The sequence below is a fragment of the Spodoptera frugiperda genome, chromosome 29 (genome assembly GCF_023101765.2).
Source record: "Spodoptera frugiperda isolate SF20-4 chromosome 29, AGI-APGP_CSIRO_Sfru_2.0, whole genome shotgun sequence".
NCBI classification, from domain to species: domain Eukaryota; kingdom Metazoa; phylum Arthropoda; class Insecta; order Lepidoptera; family Noctuidae; genus Spodoptera; species Spodoptera frugiperda.
This window is the reverse complement of record NC_064240.1, coordinates 2,928,256-2,949,798: the sequence shown is the minus strand read 5'-3', so window position 1 is coordinate 2,949,798 and position 21,543 is coordinate 2,928,256. Positions and strand designations below refer to the sequence as shown.

General features: G+C 45.3%; 1 protein-coding gene and 1 long non-coding RNA gene across 5 annotated transcripts in view; one reads left to right on the top strand and one right to left on the bottom strand.

Annotated features, from left to right (window-relative positions):
- Window positions 1-21,543, top strand: part of LOC118268575 (histone-lysine N-methyltransferase 2C) — a 39,959-nt gene that overhangs the window by 14,931 nt on the left and 3,485 nt on the right. The window contains 25 exon segments of the mRNA XM_050706495.1: window positions 210-293; window positions 614-788; window positions 936-1,136; window positions 1,519-1,638; window positions 1,909-2,022; window positions 2,499-2,605; window positions 2,786-2,988; window positions 3,488-3,698; window positions 4,134-4,253; window positions 4,566-4,673; window positions 5,072-5,258; window positions 5,626-5,800; window positions 6,878-6,935; window positions 8,523-8,834; window positions 9,029-9,187; window positions 9,262-10,278; window positions 10,368-10,427; window positions 10,509-10,599; window positions 10,681-10,781; window positions 10,912-11,122; window positions 11,125-16,628; window positions 16,721-16,939; window positions 20,507-20,662; window positions 20,942-21,080; window positions 21,241-21,514. Coding sequence (XP_050562452.1) covers window positions 210-293; window positions 614-788; window positions 936-1,136; window positions 1,519-1,638; window positions 1,909-2,022; window positions 2,499-2,605; window positions 2,786-2,988; window positions 3,488-3,698; window positions 4,134-4,253; window positions 4,566-4,673; window positions 5,072-5,258; window positions 5,626-5,800; window positions 6,878-6,935; window positions 8,523-8,834; window positions 9,029-9,187; window positions 9,262-10,278; window positions 10,368-10,427; window positions 10,509-10,599; window positions 10,681-10,781; window positions 10,912-11,122; window positions 11,125-16,628; window positions 16,721-16,939; window positions 20,507-20,662; window positions 20,942-21,080; window positions 21,241-21,514 — 10,106 coding nt within the window.
- Window positions 17,670-19,233, bottom strand: LOC126912750 (uncharacterized). 4 transcript variants are annotated; one of them, XR_007707416.1, is made up of 3 exons: window positions 18,800-19,233; window positions 18,322-18,544; window positions 17,670-18,179 (listed from the first exon to the last, which is right to left on the bottom strand). It is a non-coding gene; the product is annotated as an uncharacterized LOC126912750 (long non-coding RNA). The 4 variants fall into 4 exon arrangements; XR_007707417.1 differs by having other exon boundaries at window positions 18,331-18,544; XR_007707414.1 differs by having other exon boundaries at window positions 17,670-18,182; window positions 18,800-19,232.

The following is a 21,543-nucleotide window of genomic DNA, read 5'->3' as shown; positions in this document are numbered from 1 at the left end:
TAAACTTTGTAAATTGATGTAGGTTAGGACTAGTAGGTAGGTAGTATTATTAATAAAATAAATTGCCTGCGTAGATACAGCATGTTACAGTATTCGACAAAAAGTACACGGAACTGATTGTCATTGTATCATAGGTAGTTATTAATATATTTAGTGGTGCGGCTATTATATTAAATTAATATTTATAATAACATTCAGTATTCTCTTAGGAGCTTCACGCACCGAGCGCAGTCTGGCGCGAGGGTGCCATGCGGAAGGAAATGGATGATGCATTTCATGCGGATTTGGACTGCGTGCGTTGATTCAAATATATAATAAACTTACCGCACTTAAATATGTTTTTGTGCTGAGTATGAGATCTCTAGCTTACTTCTATCTTTCAATAATTTCACTGATACAATACGCACGTCATGAACAAAGCGTTGCGTGGCCTATTCAGCTAAATACATATAATGCAGCTGAAGGCATTTTTATTAATGAAACTTGAAAGACATGTGTCTGTCCGACATTTCCAGTAGCGACATGTCTGATGTAGTATGTAATATTGCGAGGACAATGACAATGTAGTGCCGTGTACGCGTGGCGGCCCCGTACTGACCCGTGGTCCCTGCAGGAGCAGGAGCGGGCCTGCAGCCAGCAGCGCAGCGCGCGCGAGGCCGAGCAGGAGCGACAGTGGAAGCATCTGCAGCAGCAACGCCAGCAACAGACGCAGCAGCAGCAACAGATCATACACGACCAGCGGATGCAAGGTAGCGCCCATACACCTGCTGCGTACATTCACAATCACTGTAAGGTTATCGCTAATCAGCTTCAAAATCTGACAATATGGCTTAAACTGAGAATATCGTATCAGATTTACCACGCTGTAAAAGTCTTTTAGTTTTAGCAGATTTATTTCATACGATTAATTTGCCTTCCTTCCGACCCTCAAGCAGCCATGCAGCGGTTACGTGCGCCGGACGGCAGCTCCCCGCCGGGCGCGGGAGCCCCGGCGCCTGCGCCCCCCGCGCCGCCGGCGGAGGCGCCGCGCAGTGTCTTCCCTGCACAGCGCTTCCAACACTACGGGAACAATGACGACATCAACCGTCAGCTCAGGGACTTACTGCAGAGACATCCCGAGAAAATGTGGCCTGGACGTGAGTACTTGTCGAGAAATAAATGCATATTAAGAAAATAGTACATTGCTAGTAATACAAAAAGCGCTAAAATAGTACCAATACGAGACAAATAAACATCAGATAAGAAATCAATAAATGAGTTGTATATACTCACAGAACGTTGTTTGTCACCTATACATATACAAGAGCGATTTTATGCAATTTGTTGACGCGTTGTGTTCAATATGTAAAAGACAGTCAATTTGGACTTCTTTGCTTACTCTTAGTAAGCAAATTATTGGTGTAAAAATAAAGAGTATGTATTGCATGTAAGCAAATTATTGGTGTAAAAATAAAGAGTATGTATTGCATGTAAGCAAATTATTGGTGTAAAAATAAAGAGTATGTATTGCGTGTACAGAACACGAGAGTGCGTCCCCGGCGCCGACAGTGGGCGAGGGCCAGCCCTTCCGCCAGCCTCTCCCCGTCACACTGCGCGCTAGGGCGCCGCTCATGCACCCAGCGCGGCCTGACCATCACTGTAAGTAGCCTATCTATCCTTCTATAGAAATCATAAATAAAGAAAATTATTTACAACATTTATAACGCGAGAGAGGTCGAATTGACTAGTTTATTTGAGTCGTAAAGCAAATTCATACTAAGGGTATACTTAAGAAGTTAGTTTCAGTGCTCTTTGAGGCTATGCATATCCTGGTTAAGATTGTGGGTGGTGACAATAAAAAGGAATATAATTTCCTCTTGAATATACTTGCTCTGGTAATATTGACATAATGTGTTTCTTTTTTCGTAGTGATAATGCAGCAACGCTTGATATCGGCAGACAACAGCCAGCTGCAACAAGCTGTGCAGAGTCCCGCGCCGCAACAGATGGTGGAGCAAAAACAAAATGTCGTGCAAAATAATGGTAACCTATGCATTGGATTGGTATTTTTTATGTATACGTGGCTACATAATTATCAAGCTATGCACAACCAGTATAATCTGTCGAATATTGGGAAAGATCATACAAAGCGAGACTATTATAAACTGGTTTTGTGTAGCTCAATGTGTTAAAATAATTATGTTTGTGAGCACAGTTTTTCTAGGTGTGAATGTGATTTGTTTGTGAAATATGTGTTTATAAATTTACCCACAACAAAATATAAACCAGTTTCGAGCGTATCTCCATTTCGTTCTACAAGTTGACTCAAGACATAATCAAACTTGTTTTTATCATGGAGTATATTATATGGTAGTTTGGTATTCTCTAAAACTGCGCCCGTACCTTTGTTGGCTTGGTTTTATTTACCGAACTACCTACAGTTACATTTTAAATGATGAATACATTGATAGTTGTGTATGATATTATAGATGAGTCCTTTATGTGAATGTATTTTTTAGCTCCCAGCAATGAGAATAAGCAGGAGTCCAATCAGGAGCAAGGTACCGATGAGATGGACATGGGAGACATGGACAAACTTGAACAAGATGGTGCTAATATTGGAGAGGTAAAGTTATTTGGTATTAATTAATGGAATTAGTAAATTCTTACATAGACAGTCGTCATGAATATAAAGAAAAATTATATTCTGAAATGTATGTAAACGCATAACTTCCGAACTACACATCAAATTGTTATTGAAAGGCTTTTGGCATCTGAACAAAACTAAATAGAACTTTTCTATTAGGTGGGTGACATCTTAACTGGACTAGGCGGTGAGGATGACGAGGAATTATTCGAGACGCTCACAGCGGAGATAGGAGAGCAGTTCAACATCCTGGAGTATGCCGACCCTGAGCTAGCAGCGCTCAACGACGCGGAGCACATACTGGACGGACTCGAGCTCGCTGACGACGGCATGCCTGAGAGACACGCCAAGAGGGAGCCAGAGTTAGTATATACTTCACTCTTGTGGTAGGAGAGGATGACCTGATGGGACGTGATGTGACGCAGTTTGTTCCACTTGTGAACTCGTACAACTTCAGGGCAGTTACAAGCACGTTGTCGACTTTGGTAGGAGAGGGGATTTGGCCTCTGGTATCTAACCACGCTTACACGGCGAAACAAAACGGAAGGCGTTTTTTCACGCCGGTATTCGTTGAGCTATAAACAATATGGTTTCACTGTAAAAGTATTTTAAGGAAGAATTAAATTTAGCGAATGTATCATTTTAAAAGGTGGATATTTTGAGAAGGGGTCATTTTGTTATTGTTTGGCATTTTGCGAATATGTCATTATGAGCCTACCTAGAAGCACTATCACCACCATCCCAATTATAGTAAAACAACATAAATATTTAATTCAATACACTTGCGTTACTTATAGTAAAACAACATAAAAATTTTATTCAATACACTTACATTACTTTCACATATCAATACACTTTCAGAGATGAACAGGAGCAAGCTCAAGAGAACAAGAACATGTACAATGACTTACAAAAGGCCGTGAAGAACATAGAGTGTAAACCTGAAGTGAAGGCGGAGATGGAGGATGTGAAGCCCGACGTCAAGTTGGAAGCCCCGGCCACTCCCGCGCCGCAACAGATGTACAGCGACCCCGTACACAGAGTCATACAGAACCAACAGATTGCATTGCAGGTTTGTAGTACTATGTAGCTGGTGTTGGTAGTTGGGGTTTAAACAGATGTAGCAATACTTTTTCTTGGTTGGTTGTCACTTTATTTCATCGCCAACTTGTCGTGGCGCCCTAGAAACATATTGGTTTCGTACATTTTCTATGGTTATAAACACATTTGTATGTCAATCTGCGTCGCCTGTGTCGCCAAATGCTTGCAGCCTATTGGGCAGTTAAAGTAAGAAACATACTCCATATAAATGGGAAAGGTTGCCATCAATCAAGGATATTCATCTGGTGGTGTCTGCCGTCCATTTGACAAACAATTATTAAATTCACTCATTAAATGTTGTTTATATTATTAATTTACTAAGTACATTACCATCCTCATTAGCTAATCAGTGAATAAACCTTCATGCTTGTATATGTGTTCATTGTGTGTTTCGTCCTCCATACAGAACGCTATGCAGGCCATCAAATCTGAAGTGAAACTAGAAAGTGACGACAAGCCGCAGCGGCCCGTGTTCACGCAAATGTTCACTAACGCACCGCAACGGTTGCAGTTGCAACAACATCAGGTAACTTGCATACATGTTGTCATGCCTGTCTTTCATGGGACTAACACTCGATTTTGTCCTATCACCTTTGTTTCATCTACATTCATTAATTTCTCCATGCTTGATGTGCTATGTCGTTGTAAGTCTGTTATTAACTTTCTTCTTGAATTAAACATTTTACTATAAGATAAGATTTTACTATAGTACAGTAATTTTGTCAGTGCATGTTTTTTTTTTAAATAAACTTTTGTTGCTATAAACACAAGGTAAAATCGAATAATGTTCTTCTTGCGTTGTGTTTATTGGTGGTGTAAAAGAAATGTATATTTGCAGCAGGGTGCGCGGGGTCCACAGTTCGGTCCCGGGCAGGTGATGGGCCAACAAGTGGTGCAGCGGCCACAGGTGCAGTTCACTCCCTCGCAACACATGCACTACGCACAGGTACGACATTACACACTCTTGTATGGCTCCAAAACTATAGTATGGTTGTATCTTGGAATGTAATACAGTTGATGCATAAAATCATTTTTTTTATATATATGTAAAACATGATAAGTCTGCAACCGACATTACAGTATTATCGAATGTGGTCGAACAGTTTTTTAATATGTACAGTTTTTTAATACAGTTACCATTGAAGTAATTTACCACCCTAGTACTACGTAAATATAGTTTATTACAAGTGCTTAGTGAGAGTATTTTCATCAATGCGATCGTGTAGAGTTAACAACGATTTGTATGTAATTTATCTTGTTGCCACACCATACAAATCTTAGTCAAAGCTAACACTACACCCTGGAGTTCTGAAGGCGGTATAATAATATGGTATTGTCTTGCAGGGCGGCAGTGCGGCGGGTATCCCAGCGAGCGCGGCCAGCATAGTGAGCGCCATGACGGCGCAGGTCAACGCCGCGCTGGCCGCCGGCCGCAGCATCGCCGCCGGGACTCGGCTCGTCGCCGCCGACGGATCTGTTGGCGTCGTCCGCCCCGACCGGACCGTCGCACTCGCACATCTACCATACGCCGGTACTACTGCTATACCTCTACTTACTGGAGTCGCTACTAAAAACGATCATAATGTGGTTTCTATTAATGTAACGCTTGATGGTAAGCGATCAGTATCACTAGGGTGTCCGCATCAGCAAAACCAGAAAAGTTACAAGTATCTTGCCAGCCTTTATTGGAGATAATTGGATATCTTCTAGTAACCTCACAGTGAAACAACGCAAACATAGTTTTCTAAAACCTGGTAACACTCCAGGTCCAGGTCCTGGTAACAATCCGGTCGAGCCGAACCATTCATGCCATAGAATAGCTCTCCTTCACTTGAGAAAAGTAAGAAATAATAATGTCATTAACGTGATGTTATTGATTACGGTGTTCATTCCTACAGCTACAGTATCAGGCGGGCAAGTGGGACAAGTGGGCCAAGTGGGGCAGGTGGGTCAACCGGGTCAGGTGGGGTCGGTGGGCCAGCCGGCCCCGGCCGGGTCGCGCCCCCCGCCGCCGCCCCCGTACCCGGGCACGCTGCGCCAGCCGCAGCCGCCGCCGCCGCCCTACCCACAGGTAGGTCGCTACACACCACGCTACACCTGCACACTACTTCTTGACGTGACACATACCACACTCAATAATAAATCCTTATTACATTACAAATACATCATAAGACATCCAGTTAATTCATCATTAGATTTACTTTATGACCTACACATCAAATACATATTTATTATACAAGCAATTTATTAAGTTTGAGATACACAGTGACTCAGATTAATCGCAAATTGTAATTCTTGTCTTCAATCATGAAAACACTGCTACCATAAATTACATAAAAAAGCAGTAGCATAGATTATGATTTACGTGTCACGTCAAAATTCTCACACAATTTTTACAAAATATAATTATAATACAGTGAACGAGAACTTACAATGTAATGACCACTTACAACCATGTAATCTTACTAATAATAATAATGAGTATTTTGATAGTCTTGGAGGATTTTTGGATACATTGTCGTGCATGCAGTAATATTTTTTATCTACGTGTTTTTATTTTTGTATGAGTTTGTTTCGGCACGGCGACGCGACGTGTCGAAGTAAACTCATTCGCTTTAAATGTATGCAGTAAGCTTGGGTTCACATTTACAAGTCACTGTCAGTTTGTCTCACCGAGTTGCAATAAATGTGAACTAGTAACTATGTTCATCAGACGCTTCGATATTTGATCGCATCGCAGACAATGTGAAGTTGTATGAACGCAATCATATCCAAAGCAATATTAATTTGTCTATGCGTTGGTGGCGGATCTTATCGACTGTAAATATACGCTGACATTGAACGACGTCGCTTGTTTCATTCGTTACAAGCTTAGAAGACTAATATTGCATGGGTATACTATCGCTAACAATTCATACGACCATCGAGAAAATTGTAGCATACAAAAAAAAACATATTTAAAAAAAAATACCTTTTAATATCTTCATTTAAAACGTACCCCACGGTACCACAAGTAGTAATTGGCACAAATAGTGGGGTATATGAAAGTAAGCGTGTATGCGTCGTATGAGTTGCGCGAAGTGTCGCGGCCGGCGGAGTACAGCGTGTTGTTTGCATGTGGGTGGTTGATGGTTGTTGGCGCGGGCCGGCGCCCTATGAGGCCGCGGACTGGGGCGACTGGCTGCACCGCCGCCCGCTACTGCTGCAGGTCAGAGCCTTGACTTCACTCCACCACTACCACGCTAACTCACGTCATAATCTTCCTACAAACCTCCCCCAACTTAAATACGACTTGAATTTACCGAGGCACACAAGTTTATTATGAACGCATGCCTTAGCGTAACTTCTTAGAACCGATGGAAACGAAGTCCAATGACGCAATTTACACAATGATAATATCCTCAAATGTAATTGCAACGCCCGTAAATTGTGTCTATGGACATAGTTCTATCTATCGGTTCTCGTGAGCACCTTTACCACAGAAACAATATTTACACAGAACACAGAACTCTGTATTCTCGGTTTCCCAAGATCTATTACTTTGTTTTCTAACACACTTGATTGTTTCCCTTTCGAAGACGATTTTATCGTGGAAAAGTCGTTCTCACCTGTTAAAACAAGATGTCTACAGTCTCCATACAGTTGTATGATGTTTCCTCTGTCCTGTCCCTCTTTAGTCTTCCTTCTCCTTAGATATAGGGTCCACGAGTCGGAGTAGAAGGGCCTGGTCACCGCTAACCACCTTGTTCGTGTCTGTTTTAATGCTTTTACTTGGCTTGCTCGCTGCACGCATGCGTACTGACTACTAACCTTTGTACCTTTTCAGCATCCTTCCTAACACATAACACTAACGATCTAAACAGTTTAGCACAGAGTATACAGTACAGAGAGCTTAGGGCCTTATTACCTGTCTCATCTTGTATGGTGGTGGAAATGTACGAATGTCGACCTGGCTGTGGGACATTCAGCTTGTTACCTTGTCATTGGCCGATACAAATAATATGGCAAAACTATGAGCATTAGTAAATTCGTAAAAACATATCGATCTACAATTAAAGATGGTGATGGTGATTGCATACTCCGTAGTAATTATTTAGTGAAACATATGGTAATGAACAAAACATTAGAAGTATTACACACGATACATTAAAGTTGGACACAAACACAATCATAATATCTTTGATGACTTTTTGTTTTCTAGTGAACTTCTGTTAGTTGATTGTTGCTGATATAAAAGTACAATGTATAAATGTACTTAGACTATAGCACTGCGTTATATCTCACACATGTTACTTTATGATCAGTTTCCAATAGTTGCCGCACCCAACTATTAGTTGTTACTTATTTATAAGTCACGTCAATAGTTCAATTGTCATGATATATATTTTTTTTCTTTTCACAAGTAAAATCGTAGTCCATTTATTTTCATTCCTCTAGTAATATCGTCGAGCCGACTGAAAATTATGTAGATATGTATTGTAACTTGTAGTCGAAAAATCTCCAAGAATTTTTAATCTGTAATTTATCGTGTTTATAAAACGAGTTTCATTCGGCTCAAAAATCAAGATGAGACGGGTAACATTATAATTTTTGTACGGACCGTTAAACATACCAGTAATTTTCAAATAAATACTGAGTACCGCATCGTACGCACCGAGCTCGATTCACGAAACGTGACGCTAAGTGATAGTACTAGGCAGCGTAGGCAACTAGCATCGCGAGCGGTGACGGAGCTAACGGTGGCGGGCGACAGCGTCGTCAACAGGCTTACTTTAACCGTCAGAACGTAAACCAGGAGCAACCGTTGCTTCTCGAGGAGCTCCTGGAGCAGGAGAAGCGCGAGCAGGAGCGCGAGGGCGGCGAGTGGGCGGGGCCGGGCGCCGCGCCGCCGCCCGCGCCCCCGCCGGCCGCGGCGCCGCCCGCCATCCCGCTGTACGCGGGCGTGGCGCCGGCCGCGCCGCCCGCGCCGCCCGAGCGCCCGGCCAGCGACGCGGACCACCACGCGCGCCTGCTGTACGAGCAGTGGCTCAAGCAGTACAACGCCTTCGCCGCCGACCAGCAGCGCTACTACGAGGTCGAGGTTCAGAAGCTTCGCAAGATCCGCAAGGTGAGCCGCAGTAGTGCGCTTTCGTGTTCGTGAGCTTAGTAGTGGCAGCGCCGTCCTCCCGGCCGCCGAGTAGATCGTTTCAGGTGCCGTCTCCGGGCGCGCGGTAACACAGCGGACCTGTGACTAACTCGGGGGCTTGTCGCGGCTCGACACCTCCAGCTCCGATTTTACACTTGAGGCTTTTCGATTTGCAGTCGCTGAATAGTAAGCAGAGGCAGTTGCGTAAGTCGGGCAATGAACTACTGCCTAACGACGCAGCCGAGCTGCAGCGCGTGTCCACTGAACAACAGGCGCTACAGAAGCATCTCGAAGCGGCGCGCAAACAAGCTCGTCAACATAGCATGCTTATACAGGTAACGAATTGTTTCTTCGATACTGTTCAATTTATTGTTTGGTTTGCAATTACTGACTATTTTAATTTTTTTAGGAATATGAGACGAAACAGCGACAGCAAAATCCCCAGCTCGCTCAGCAATCTGTGATAAACCAGCAGCAGATCACATCGAGTCAAACGGTATTCGCTCAGAATCAGAACATGAACCAGCAGGGCCAGCAGGTGCAGCAGCAGAACACCATCAACCGACCGATGCAGCTGGGGCTGCAGGGCGCTGCCATACAGCAACAACAGACACTCATTCGCACTCAACAAACTGTCATCGGGGCGGACGGGCAGCCGATATCCCAGCAGAGGATAGGTCTGGTGACGTCACCGCTGAACACACAAGGAAGGCTGGTCACGCAGGGCGGGCGCACGCTAGTCATCGAGCAGTCCGGCGGGCCCCAGCCGCAGCTCGTGCGCCAGCTGGCCGCCGGCCAGGAGCGCGCGCAGCCCGGGCCCATGGGGCAGTTCGCGGGCCGGGCCGCCGGGGGCGCGCGCCAGCCCGGGGCGCGGCCCGCCATGTCGCCGCTACACGTGCAGTCGCCGCTGGCGCCGCAGTCACCGCTGCACCAGCTGACGTCGCCCATGCAGTCGCCGCTGCACTCGCAGCAGTCGCCGTTGCATCACACGTCGCAGTCCCCGCTGCACCCGTCCACGCAGTCCCCGCTACATACGCAGCAATCTCCGCTGCATTCCCAGCAGTCTCCCATGCACGTGCAGCAGCAGGGCATGACGCAGCAGTCCGTGCAGCAGTCGCCGATGCACCAGTCCCCCATGCACCCGCAGCAGTCTCCCATGCACCAGCAGTCTCCGATGCACCCGCAGCAGTCGCCGATGCACCAACAGTCGCCGATGCACGCGCAGCAGACTCAGATGCCGCAACACTCCCCGATGCCCCAGCAGTCGCCGATGCACTCGCAACAATCTCCGATGCATATGCAGCAGTCGCCGATGCACACGCAACAGTCCCCCATGCACACGTCGATGTCGCCGCAACACTTCTTGCAACAGTTGCAAGCACAAAGGACCAGCCCACAACTACCGACGCCTAGTCGGAGCCCTCAAGTAAGTTTACTTCATTTGCAAAATGTATTCTATGTGTGTAATAGTATTTTCGATAGCAAATACAAATTAATTCCTTTATTTCCTTTCAGATATATCAGCAATCACAAATTCAGAGTCCAGTAGCGTCCCATTCACCACAAATGCAAAATGTAAGGATGGCTCCAACGTTTTTAACAGACAGACGTTTATAATATTTACTAGTAATATTAATTTTAAAATTATATTTCCAGGTTGATTATGGAACTGGTCGTTTCTCACGGCCAGCGCCTGGATGCTCGCCTTTGCCGACGAGATTCGCTAGACCACCACATCATCAGCAAGGTACTTGTAATTAATAGCACTAAAATGTATGCAAGCTCAGTAAAAACTTACATAGTTACTAATCCTTGTTTTATTGAATAGGTATTAGAGTGGGCGGACCGTATGGAGGCCGCCAACAAACGTCACCGCTCGGCAGCCCGCAGCCGCTTCCATCTCCAGGAAATCCTGCCAATGAGATGGCGGTAAGTAAACATAAATAATTTGACAAACAAACAAATAGTATAAACGTTAATTAGACAGTTTGCAGATATGAAATTAATCAGAAAGAAAGCTCACTGAATATTGAAATAATGGATTCGTTTATGGCTACAGCGGCAACAGATGCTGCAGCGGCAGCAGTACAGTCCCATGGGGGGCGCCCCCGCCTCCCCCTCCGTGGCGCGCTCCCCCCACGTGGCGCGCACGCCCACTCCCTCCCCCGCCGCGTCCCCCGCGCCGCACTCGCTCATGGAGCACGGCGGCGGCATGCACGGCGGACACGGCGCGGCGCCGCTGCCGCCCGGCTACCGGTACTGCCGCGCCGGCTGCGGGGCGGCGCGCCCGGCCCCGGCTGGCCGCCGCGCCCGGCGCACGTCACCAAGGTGTCCATCCTCAAGCGCCGCACGCCGCCGCGCCCGCGCGCCGCGCCGCAGCACGACGCCGAGCCCGCGCCCTCCGACGCGCGCGGCTACGTCGTGTACGCGCCCGACGCGCGCGACGCCGACGACGTCGAGGACCTAGTGGAGCACCTGGACGACGACGACATCGTGCTGGTGGAGCCCGACGCCGTCTCGCCCGAGGAGCGCATCGCCACCGAGGAGGACTTCGAGGAGCTCATCGATAGTGGCAAGCCGGACGACGAGGCCGAGGAGGAGGCCGAGCGCGCCCCCACCCGCACCGAGACCACCACCAAGACCGTGGCCGTCATCAGCCTGTCCACGGGCAAGCAGCCGGCCAGCGTGCAGCAGTACAAGATCCTCAGCCCCAGCGGGGGCCCGCGCGCCCGCCTGCCTCTGCTCAGCGCCAGCATGCTGTCGCCGCACTCCAATACCAAGATCCTGGACGAGGTGTCGCAGGCCACGGTGGCCTCCGTCTCGATAGCTAACCAAACTATCTCAGTACCGGTACTGAAGAACCTGTCGGTACCGATCGCTAGTGTGGCTAGCCACGTGGCTGGAGTCGCCAAGTCACAGATCAAGAAGGTGCCACTGAATTTGGCCACGCCACCTCTCACTATCAACATGTCGACGCCGCCGCTCTCGAAACCTATTAGTTCTGTTATAAGCGTGATATCATCGAACATGCCAAAGACTACCAATCCACCGCGAGTGCCTGTCTCTATATTGACTCAACATCAAGTTAAACAAAAAATTGTAAAAACTATAGAAAAGCCGATGATGCTCGCGCTTTCTAATTCTAAACTATCCAGTTTGTCAGTGACACACGACGCAACACTACCAGCTAAAATATTCCAAGACGATGCCGCCTCGCCTGACAGCACTGTGTCGTCTGAGAATAATCCGGACAAGGATCTGAACTTAAACCCCATGTCATCGACATCTCAACAGCTGCCAACAATGAGTTCTCAGGGCACATCACAAATGGACCAGCGACCTGGGATATTTAAGGAACCTACAAAAGACATCGACATTGAAAGCGAGATCAGTCAGCAAACTGAACTCCCGCACACGTTATGCCTCAGCGACCGCACGCCTTTACTTTTGGGTAAAGCAGATATAAAGAGTCCAGATCCTATACCTGAGAAGATACCTGACAATATCATGGAGGGAGACGACGAGGACAAACCAGAAGACGACCTGCAGAGCAATTTACTTCTATCGTATAGTAAGAGTATCTCAGAGCCGCCGCCACAGCCGACCATGCCGGAAACTAAAATAGAAGAAAATGTTGTGAAAACAATAAAGGCGATCGCTAATCAAACTAAAGAAATGGTAATAGATTCAAATATGCAGATTACTTCGGACATGGCACAGGATTCTGTGCAAATATCAATCCCGTCGCCCACTCCCTCCCAAGAGAGGTACCTGAACGACATCACGATGCAGGACCACCACGAGACTGCGGAGAGTAACAAGCACGTCGAGTCCTTCGAGGACATGCTCTGCATACTGGAGAACATCGGCGACGACGCCAAGACGTACGGCATGAAGCAGCCAAACCCGAAACCTACTAACCCTAACATTCAAAATCCAAGTGTAACTACTCCTAAACAAGATCAGAAAGAGAGTCAAGAGCAGACCGCTTTCGCAAAGCGCGAGCCAGAGAGACTAGCGCTGCAGTCGGCGAGCGTGCCGCAGCTGTCCCCGCTGTCGCAGCCCGCCGAGCTGACGTCCACCATGGCCAACGTGTCGCAGCAGCTGCGGACCATCATGTCCTCGCTCAGCACCAGCACCACCAAGGTGGACACGCAGCCTGGCCTGCGGAAGAACAGTGACGCCACCACACCCACACAAGTCAACTTTGAAAATTTGTTGCCGTCTTCCAAAGTGGAAGTGGCTGTATCGCGACCCTCACCTATACAGAGGATTGACAAGCCCCCTGCGACCATCTCCACGTCTGATAGTTTGCCCATGAGTGCTGCTCAGGCTATTGGCTCCAGGGTCAACACGCTCTCATCGATGGGTCAAATGAGAAAGTCTCCAACCGTTTCACCAATCAATTCTCCAGTAAGTCTACAGAACTCTTTAATGAAGTCACCCGCTCCTATGAACACGAATCCATCGTTTTCTCCTATGGATGAATCTGGCCCGACGTCGGTCGCCTCTCAAATCATCCAAATGCCAGCTCTCTCGAAGATACATAGTTCTACCGCACCACCTACTATAATGCACTCGAATAACACTATCACTACTAGCATGAGCAACTACCAGAAGAATCAGTCACTACCGACTAGCATACTCGGTCATACGTTGCTACAACCAACTAGACAAATAAATACGAGTAACTTACCGTTCAACCAACAGAGTATTAGTACTAGTCAGCCGCCGGCCCTAGTCATGACTTCTAGACCGATGATAGGTAACAAAGAACCCGCGCCGAATGTGACAGTGCGCACTCATAGCATTGTGAGCTCGGGAATAAACCAAATACAAGCTAAACCAGCTCCACCGGGCTCCATTAACTTTATCACGTCTTCCAAACTTCTCCACACGCAACTGACTTCACCTTTAAAACGCTCTAAGTCGACCGATGAGCCGAAAAGTGAAATTATTGTGGGCCACATACAACCAACGAAAAGACACAGCGTGGAGGCCGTCGTTGTAAAATCTGAACCCATGGAGACAGACGAGCCGAATACATCGACAACTACCACCACGGACGCGGGCAGCAAGCACACCAATGTGCAACAATGTACTGCCAACCAGAAGAATGACGAATCCCAGAATGTGTTGCTGAAGCAACTGTTGCAGACTACTACCACCGCCGCCACCGTGGTCCCCGCGCGCACCATGACCATACAGCGGACTGCGCCTGCGCTCGGCAGCATACCTTCGCTCGAAGCTCAACTGGCGAGACCCTCGATACCACCACCCACCCTGTCGTTAACGCAAGAAGTAGAAATAGCAAAGAACTCGCCGCGGCATAATATTATAACCAGTAGCGTAGTGAACTCACCGTTCACTTCTCGTCCTATACAGTCCATTCCGACTTCCACTATATCGCCTTTGACACAAACCTCGACGCAATCTTTGATGGATGTTCGCAAGCCACCTATGAAGATGATGACCAAGGAAGAAACTACGCCTGTCCCTGAAAGTTCTCCCACGATGAAGTCGATGCAAATGTATCCAATGAGTATTGAAAACCAGCAGCTTCAGCAAGCGATTAAGAAAGAAATCGCTCCGCCTCAACAAAGTCCAGTTCACAGACCGTTTACACCTATGGATGTGAAGAAAGAGCTGCTAGACGAGAGCTCGCAGCAGTCGGCAACTTCTGGCGTCTCGACAGCATCCGATCAGGGTAAACTTGACCAACCCATGAAGGAGGAGTTTCCGGAGAGCGTCAACATGGACGCGTCATCCGAGGTCAATGCTCCAGAAACTCCGTCGGAAGCTAAGAAGCGAAAGCGCCGAGAATATCAGCAGAAGAAACGGAAGCAATTACAAATGAACATGAAGGCCGCTGCTGAAAATAACTTGACTGCAGCGAACGCTAAGAAGAGGCCGCGCAAGGGCTCTCGCTACGAGGAGGACTATGACACATTTATTGACAACCTGATGGCTCAGTTACGATTGCTGCCTGCAATGCAAATTCAAGAACCAGCTCTCACTACCAACTTTGCTGTTTGCCCACTATTTGGATCCGGGGATTTGACGAAATTAAAAAATAAAGACTATGATGTATTAAAAGGCGATTTAGTTGGCGAATTTGGTAATGCCAAAATACCAAATGTTGGAGATTATTATAATACAAAACCATTTGGGGAAGAAGAACCCCTGCCTGAGAAACCACCAGCATCTACGCAAAGAGGATTCTATGACCAAGAATTCCAACCTATCTTGTTTGACGATGACCCAGAAGACAAGAAACTGGACTTTATTTGTAAAGAACGCGACACAGACACGCCTGATAGCATCGTCAGCTGTTCCAGTCCTGAATGCCTTGAAACTGAGCCACCGAACAGGTTCCCAGGCCTTAAATTGATTGACGATGAAGAAGAGGATGAAGATAGTGACTCAGCATCCGGCCGGATATCGCCTATAATTCCCATCATTGCACCTGTGCCCATCAGAGTGAAGCCAGTCTCGTTGTACCAATCGAAGGATGATGAAGACAACATGAAGGCGTTGAAGACACTAGACACCGATGCCGCGAAGGTCAAGGGTGGAGACTCGCCCGGCAGCACGGAAACCAATGAGAATGTCACCGTCACGCTCACACTCACGTCGGGTGCGGCTGAAGATATTCTGGGCGTATTGAAAGAGCTCGCCGGTATCCTGCACATACCTCCACCCACATCATATCAAATTATAGAAAGAACTGCTACTCCACCATCTCACAAACTTGGCCTCTACAGATCTAAGGGCAAGGACGGAAAAGAAGGGACACCTATTGATATTCAGAGTATATTAAACGGAGCAGCTAAATTCTGTCGCCATTGCGACGTTGTTATTTTAGATTCGGTCGTTAGAGCTAAAGCTTCAGAGTTTCCACTACTATCGGCTAACAAAGGCAATGCTGAGGAAATTCTGTGCGACAGCGATTCAGAGCTTTACTTCTGTAGTACACAGTGTTACGAGAGCTTCGCCTGGCGCCCTACCAATATTATCCTCGACGGAAAGACAAAGACCACCGTAAAAGATGATAACAAATCAGATGCTGACACCAACTTGTCGAAAGACAGGGACGACTTCGACACTGCATCCACAGAGAGCATGGAAACCGACGACTTGGATATAAAACCAGACATCAAGGATGAAAAAATGGACTTGTCGTTCATGGATTCCCTCGACAACGACGAATTAATGAAAGAAGTGGGCGACGACGTCAGCGCGCTCGACGAAGACTTGAAGAGTGAACAAGACGAGAAGAGTAACCAGAGCAGCGAGAAGGAGAAGTACAGAGGGGTGCGCTACAAGGCGTGGTCGCCGGGCTGCATCGGGCCGCCCGTGAAGTACAAGCGGCCCACCGACCGGGAGCTCACCGAGCTCGTGTTCCGCACCGGCGTGGCCATCATGCCCGTGACCAACGAGGACGTGCGGCGCTGCGAGCTGTGCGGCATCCAGGGCGACGGCGTGGCCGACGGCGTGTCGCGCCTGCTCAACTGCGACGTGGACCGCTGGGTGCACCTCAACTGCGCGCTGTGGTCCGAGGGCGTGTACGAGACCGTCAGCGGCGCGCTCATGAACGTGGAGACGGCGCTGGCGGCCGGCTCCAGCGCCACCTGCGCCGTCTGCCGCCGCCTGGGCGCCACCGTGCGCTGCTTCAAGGTGCGCTGCGGCAGCGTCTACCATCTCGGCTGCGCCGTCAAGGACAACTGCGTCTTCTACAAGAACAAGACGGCATTCTGCAACTCGCACGCTCCCAAGGTAACTAACATGGCATACATTTAATTTCACGTCGCATGTATTGAATTTTAATAAAACACCATAATTACATACAAAATAATTATAAATAACAGAATGAAAAAGACAACGAATTGACGACCCTGAGCGTGCAACGGCGCGTATACATAGCGCGGGACGAGCAGCGCCAGGTGGCGTCAGTGATGCTCCACTCGGACACGAACCACCTGATCCGAGTGGGCGGCCTGATCTTCCTCAGCCCCGGGCACCTGCTGCCGCATCAACTCGCTGCCTTCCACACGCCAAACTACATCTACCCTATTGGATACAAAATCGTAAGTTTCCTTCACTATACCAGATGGATAAGTTTTATGTTATTACTGCTGCTTATATTATTTTGCACGGAATTTGAGTAAGTTTAATAGTAATAACTTAAGGTGAATGTTCCGAGCTCTTCATGGCTCGTTTCCCGATAGATGGCGCTGAATTGAACATTTTCAGTTTTATGTTGTTTTGAGTGTCATTGGAACAACATTAAGTAACAGAAATAGAAATGCGAAAATCAGGCATCCCACTTTATCGGAATAAGTCAAATTATCGCCTCAAAACCCATCCGATTTGCCATACAAGCGAAATATTAAAATCCAACTCTGTTTACAGTCGTTTATACACACATAGACATAGCGCCTACTTTAAAATCAACCTTGCTTCAAAATTATCCACTAGATGGCGTGCATTTAAAAGTTACCTGTAGAAATTATGTCTTGGGGATTAGGAACTAAAGAACACCATCTGATGCTATTATGTTCTAAAAATAAAAGGTATAAGTAGTGTTATATTTAGGTACTAAATAGCATAAAACAAAGTCGTTTTCTCTGTCCCTTTATCCATATGTATGCTTTCTACACTAAGGATTTTGATGCTGTTTCTTTTAATCGATAGAGTGATTCAAGAGGAAGGTTTATATGTATAATACATGTATATTATAGTAGGGAAACTGATAATTTTGCACCCGTGCGAAAGCGGGGCGGGTCACTAGTTTGGGAATAAAATGAATGTCAAGAATGCAATGTAAGACAGTTTTATTTTATTATCTTATACATTATTTAATAGAATGTATATACTAACCTGCAAGTATTACAAGTATTTATGTGACATGAATGCTTGATACGTGACTGATTATTAAAAAATAATCTCATTCAAAATAATAATTCAAAACTATAATTCATAAACAAGGCAACCAGAATAATAGATTGCAATCAAAGCGGAAAAATGATTGAGAATATCTAAGCATCCATAATCACTATACTACATAAGGAAATAAAAAAGCAACAACTTTCCTTTTTGTTTTTCAGAAACCTTAAAATAGGTCAATGTATTCATATCACATTATGAACATTATGTTCATTACGACGAGTACACCATTTCAGTTTTCTGACATCAAAAAAAACATGACTGTAAACATTGATAATGTAGATTCTAAACACACTACTATAATAGTACAATAAAAAAACATTTGTCGTGTTGTTTTCACTCATCCTTCTTCATTATTGCCTGGAAACTACCGCTACACAGCTGCTGCGAAAGAAAATTACTATAATTAGTATATTTTGTGTTTAACTTTTGATGTGGATGAAAACAATATCCCACAAGAAAAAAATATAATATAGATTGAAATCAATGGAAATTATAAAATAAAATAAAAAAAATTGTGTACCTTTCATACCTAGGTATACATTTCGCATTTTTTTGAACATGTCTCAAAACTAATTCTGGCAGAATACATTCTTTAAAAAAGTGTATTAACTTTGGCATCATATTGCTGATAAAGTCATTATATTATCTCAACAAACTTCTATAACAGTCAAAGGTTCATTGACTGAAATAAAACATATGAAGTAGCATTTATCCATGTTACTGACACGCATTTGTCCTTGAACCTGAAATAGATTTAATATTATAGTAAGAAGATGCTAAAATAAATTATAAAGTGGACATGCAATAGAATTTACTTGATAGTAATATTCATGCTTTTTATTCATAACTAGAACATTATTATCCAATGATAGAGCAAAATTGAAAGGAAATCGTTTTTCTTGGTATGGTCATGTGAAGAAGAGGGATGAAACGCTTATTACTAAAAGAGTTCTAAGTTTACATGTAGATGGCTCAACAACTGATGACTCTATACGTACTTGAAAACTAAAGTTTGTTTACAATGAAGCTGGCCACAACTTGAGTTATAATTTACAGGTTTACTATCTTGTCGTCCACATGTATCCAACTGAATGCGCTTTTCACTCGTTTTGACGATTTACGGGCGCCTGAATATTCGTGGCGTTGATACGCCAGCTTTCTCGTAGGACCCCGACATAGTAGGTACCTAGATGTAAACGGAATCCGAAATACACAAAAACTAATTATATACAAGACAATATTATGTTACTTTTATAAACTCAGTACCTATTCGCATAAAATTGAAACGAAATTATAACAAAACCAGATCAAATCGCTTATAATTGCAGCAAAATGTAGTCTCATGTCATGAAAATTATTGCAAAGTAAATATCCATACCATAGATAAAACAGAATTTATTAAATACGTTCCGAAATTCAGAAAAATTATAGCAATAAAATTTTACTTACCCAAATTATGATATAACATCAATTGAAAAATCGCTGCAGAACAACCATAATAAAATCATAAAATCATATTACATAATTATACTCTATTTACTATAACATTAGAAATTTAAAGATACTTGTTTTACCGTCCGTTGAACTGATTTTGAGTGTATCGGAACGCGCGGGATTCATGTACCAGACGCAATATAATGTGACAAATAATACTAATGTTTGTCCGTCCAAAGTTATTTGTATTACTAATCTGAGAAAACAATATAATATCGATCGGTGATTTCTAATATGAGGATTTTAGTTTGTAATAGCCAGCTAAACTCACGGGCTGACTTGCTAATATTTATTAGTTGGTAGGTATTTTTATTTTGAAATAAAATTACTTACTTATAAACAACATATACTACAATACTTTGCAATAATCATATTAAATTGGAAAGAAATACATACAAGAAATATTACTTTGTATCAATGAATTTTCATTGATCAAAAACATACAAGAAATTCCGCGCGTAAAGCCTAGCGTAATGCTACGCAAACTCTTCGAAATGTATTTTATTTCAAGTCAACCATCTGATGGTACTAAATAAGTTTGGCAACGTGTCAAAGGTCATGTTCGACGGAACGGCAACATCGTATTTTGTCTACGAACGAATTTAAAATTTTTTATTGTTGCCAGTGACAATAATAATAACTAACGCTAACATTTTTTTCACACACGACCACAATGTTTTATATTTTCGTTTACGATAGTTAGTTTTAAATTATTGTAATGTTTTTTAATGAAAACCATTGTTATAAAATTAGTAATGATTCTTCAAATTTACATTATCGGGTGCACGCCATCTAGCGTTTAATATTATAACCTATCCAGACATTCCGATATGTTTGATTGTCAAATTGCACTAACACTAGTAAAAGAAATGCCAAATTTTTCACGGTTTTCAAAACTGTTTTTCTCCATATATAATGCGAATTATTTACCAAAAAGTTATATGCAGATTCTTGACCGTACAAAAGTGATAAAGTGATTAGTTTTGTGCAAAAAGTGTCTATGTACGGAGAGTATACCGTGAACGAAAAATGTATGAAAAGGCGATCGGAACATTCACCTTAAAGCCCAAAGCACATGACGGTTTATTTACTGCTTTGCGGTTCAAAAGATTGCCGTTCGTGCCTTTCTGACAGATTGACTACACTTTTCCTTACCTCGTCACCATACGTATTAGCATTATGGCAAGCATTAACTCGTGTGGTGTGTCCAGGTCCGGTTCTACTGGTCGATGTCCCGCGCCAACAGCCGCTGCCGCTACCTGTGCTGGATCAGCGAGGAGGCGGGCCGCCCGCGCTTCCACGTGCGCGCGCAGGACGAGCCGCGCGGGGAGACCGCCGCGCCCACGCCGCGCGCCGCTTGGGCCAACGTACGTACTACATTGCTATACCCTATATTGCCTGAGCGCATAGATAAATTGGATACTGTAGTTCAGTGGCTGCACTACCGTTTTTTGTCACTTCTAACGGCCAAAATTATAGTAACCATTATGACTAATGTCAATCCAAAAATTAGAAGGATTAAGATCGATTTTTGTCATTACTCTGAACTCAGAATGTTGAATTTAGAATGGTTGTGAATTTCAGTCGTTAGTGCCATTTATTTGTTTCTTTTACGAATAAGTAATTAAGTTGAATATACTTTGTAGGTGTTAGATGCTGTTGCGGCTCTACGAGAAGGTCGCAGTGAAGACGGAGTGCTTAAATTGTGGCCAAATTATGTGACGGGAGAAGATTTGTTCGGTCTGACTGAACCTGCCGTAGTTCGAGTACTGGAAAGTTTGCCGGGTAAGTGAAGAATGGTAAATTAATATACGGGCGTTTCATTGATGTTACGAATTTACCATGTGATTTTATCAGGACTTCAAATGGGATATTAATCATATGTTGCGTTGTAGTAATTACGAGGAGTATAGCAGTAGTGGTGAGCGTAATGTTGTGGTTCCAGGTATCGAGACCCTGACGGACTACCGGTTCAAGTTCGGTCGGTCGGCGCTGCTGGAGGGCGGGCTGGCCGTGAACCCGTCGGGCTGCGCGCGCAGCGAGGCGCGGGCGCGCGCGTGGCGGCGCGGCGGCGCGCGCTCGCTGCTGCCGGCCGCGCCCGCGCCGCCGCCCGCCGCCGACCACCCCGCCTGCCCCTACTCCAAGCAGTTCGTGCACACCAAGAGCTCGCAGTACAAGAAGATGAAGAGCGAGTGGAGGAACAACGTCTACCTCGCCAGGTACACATACTCCGGGATAGCACACACAT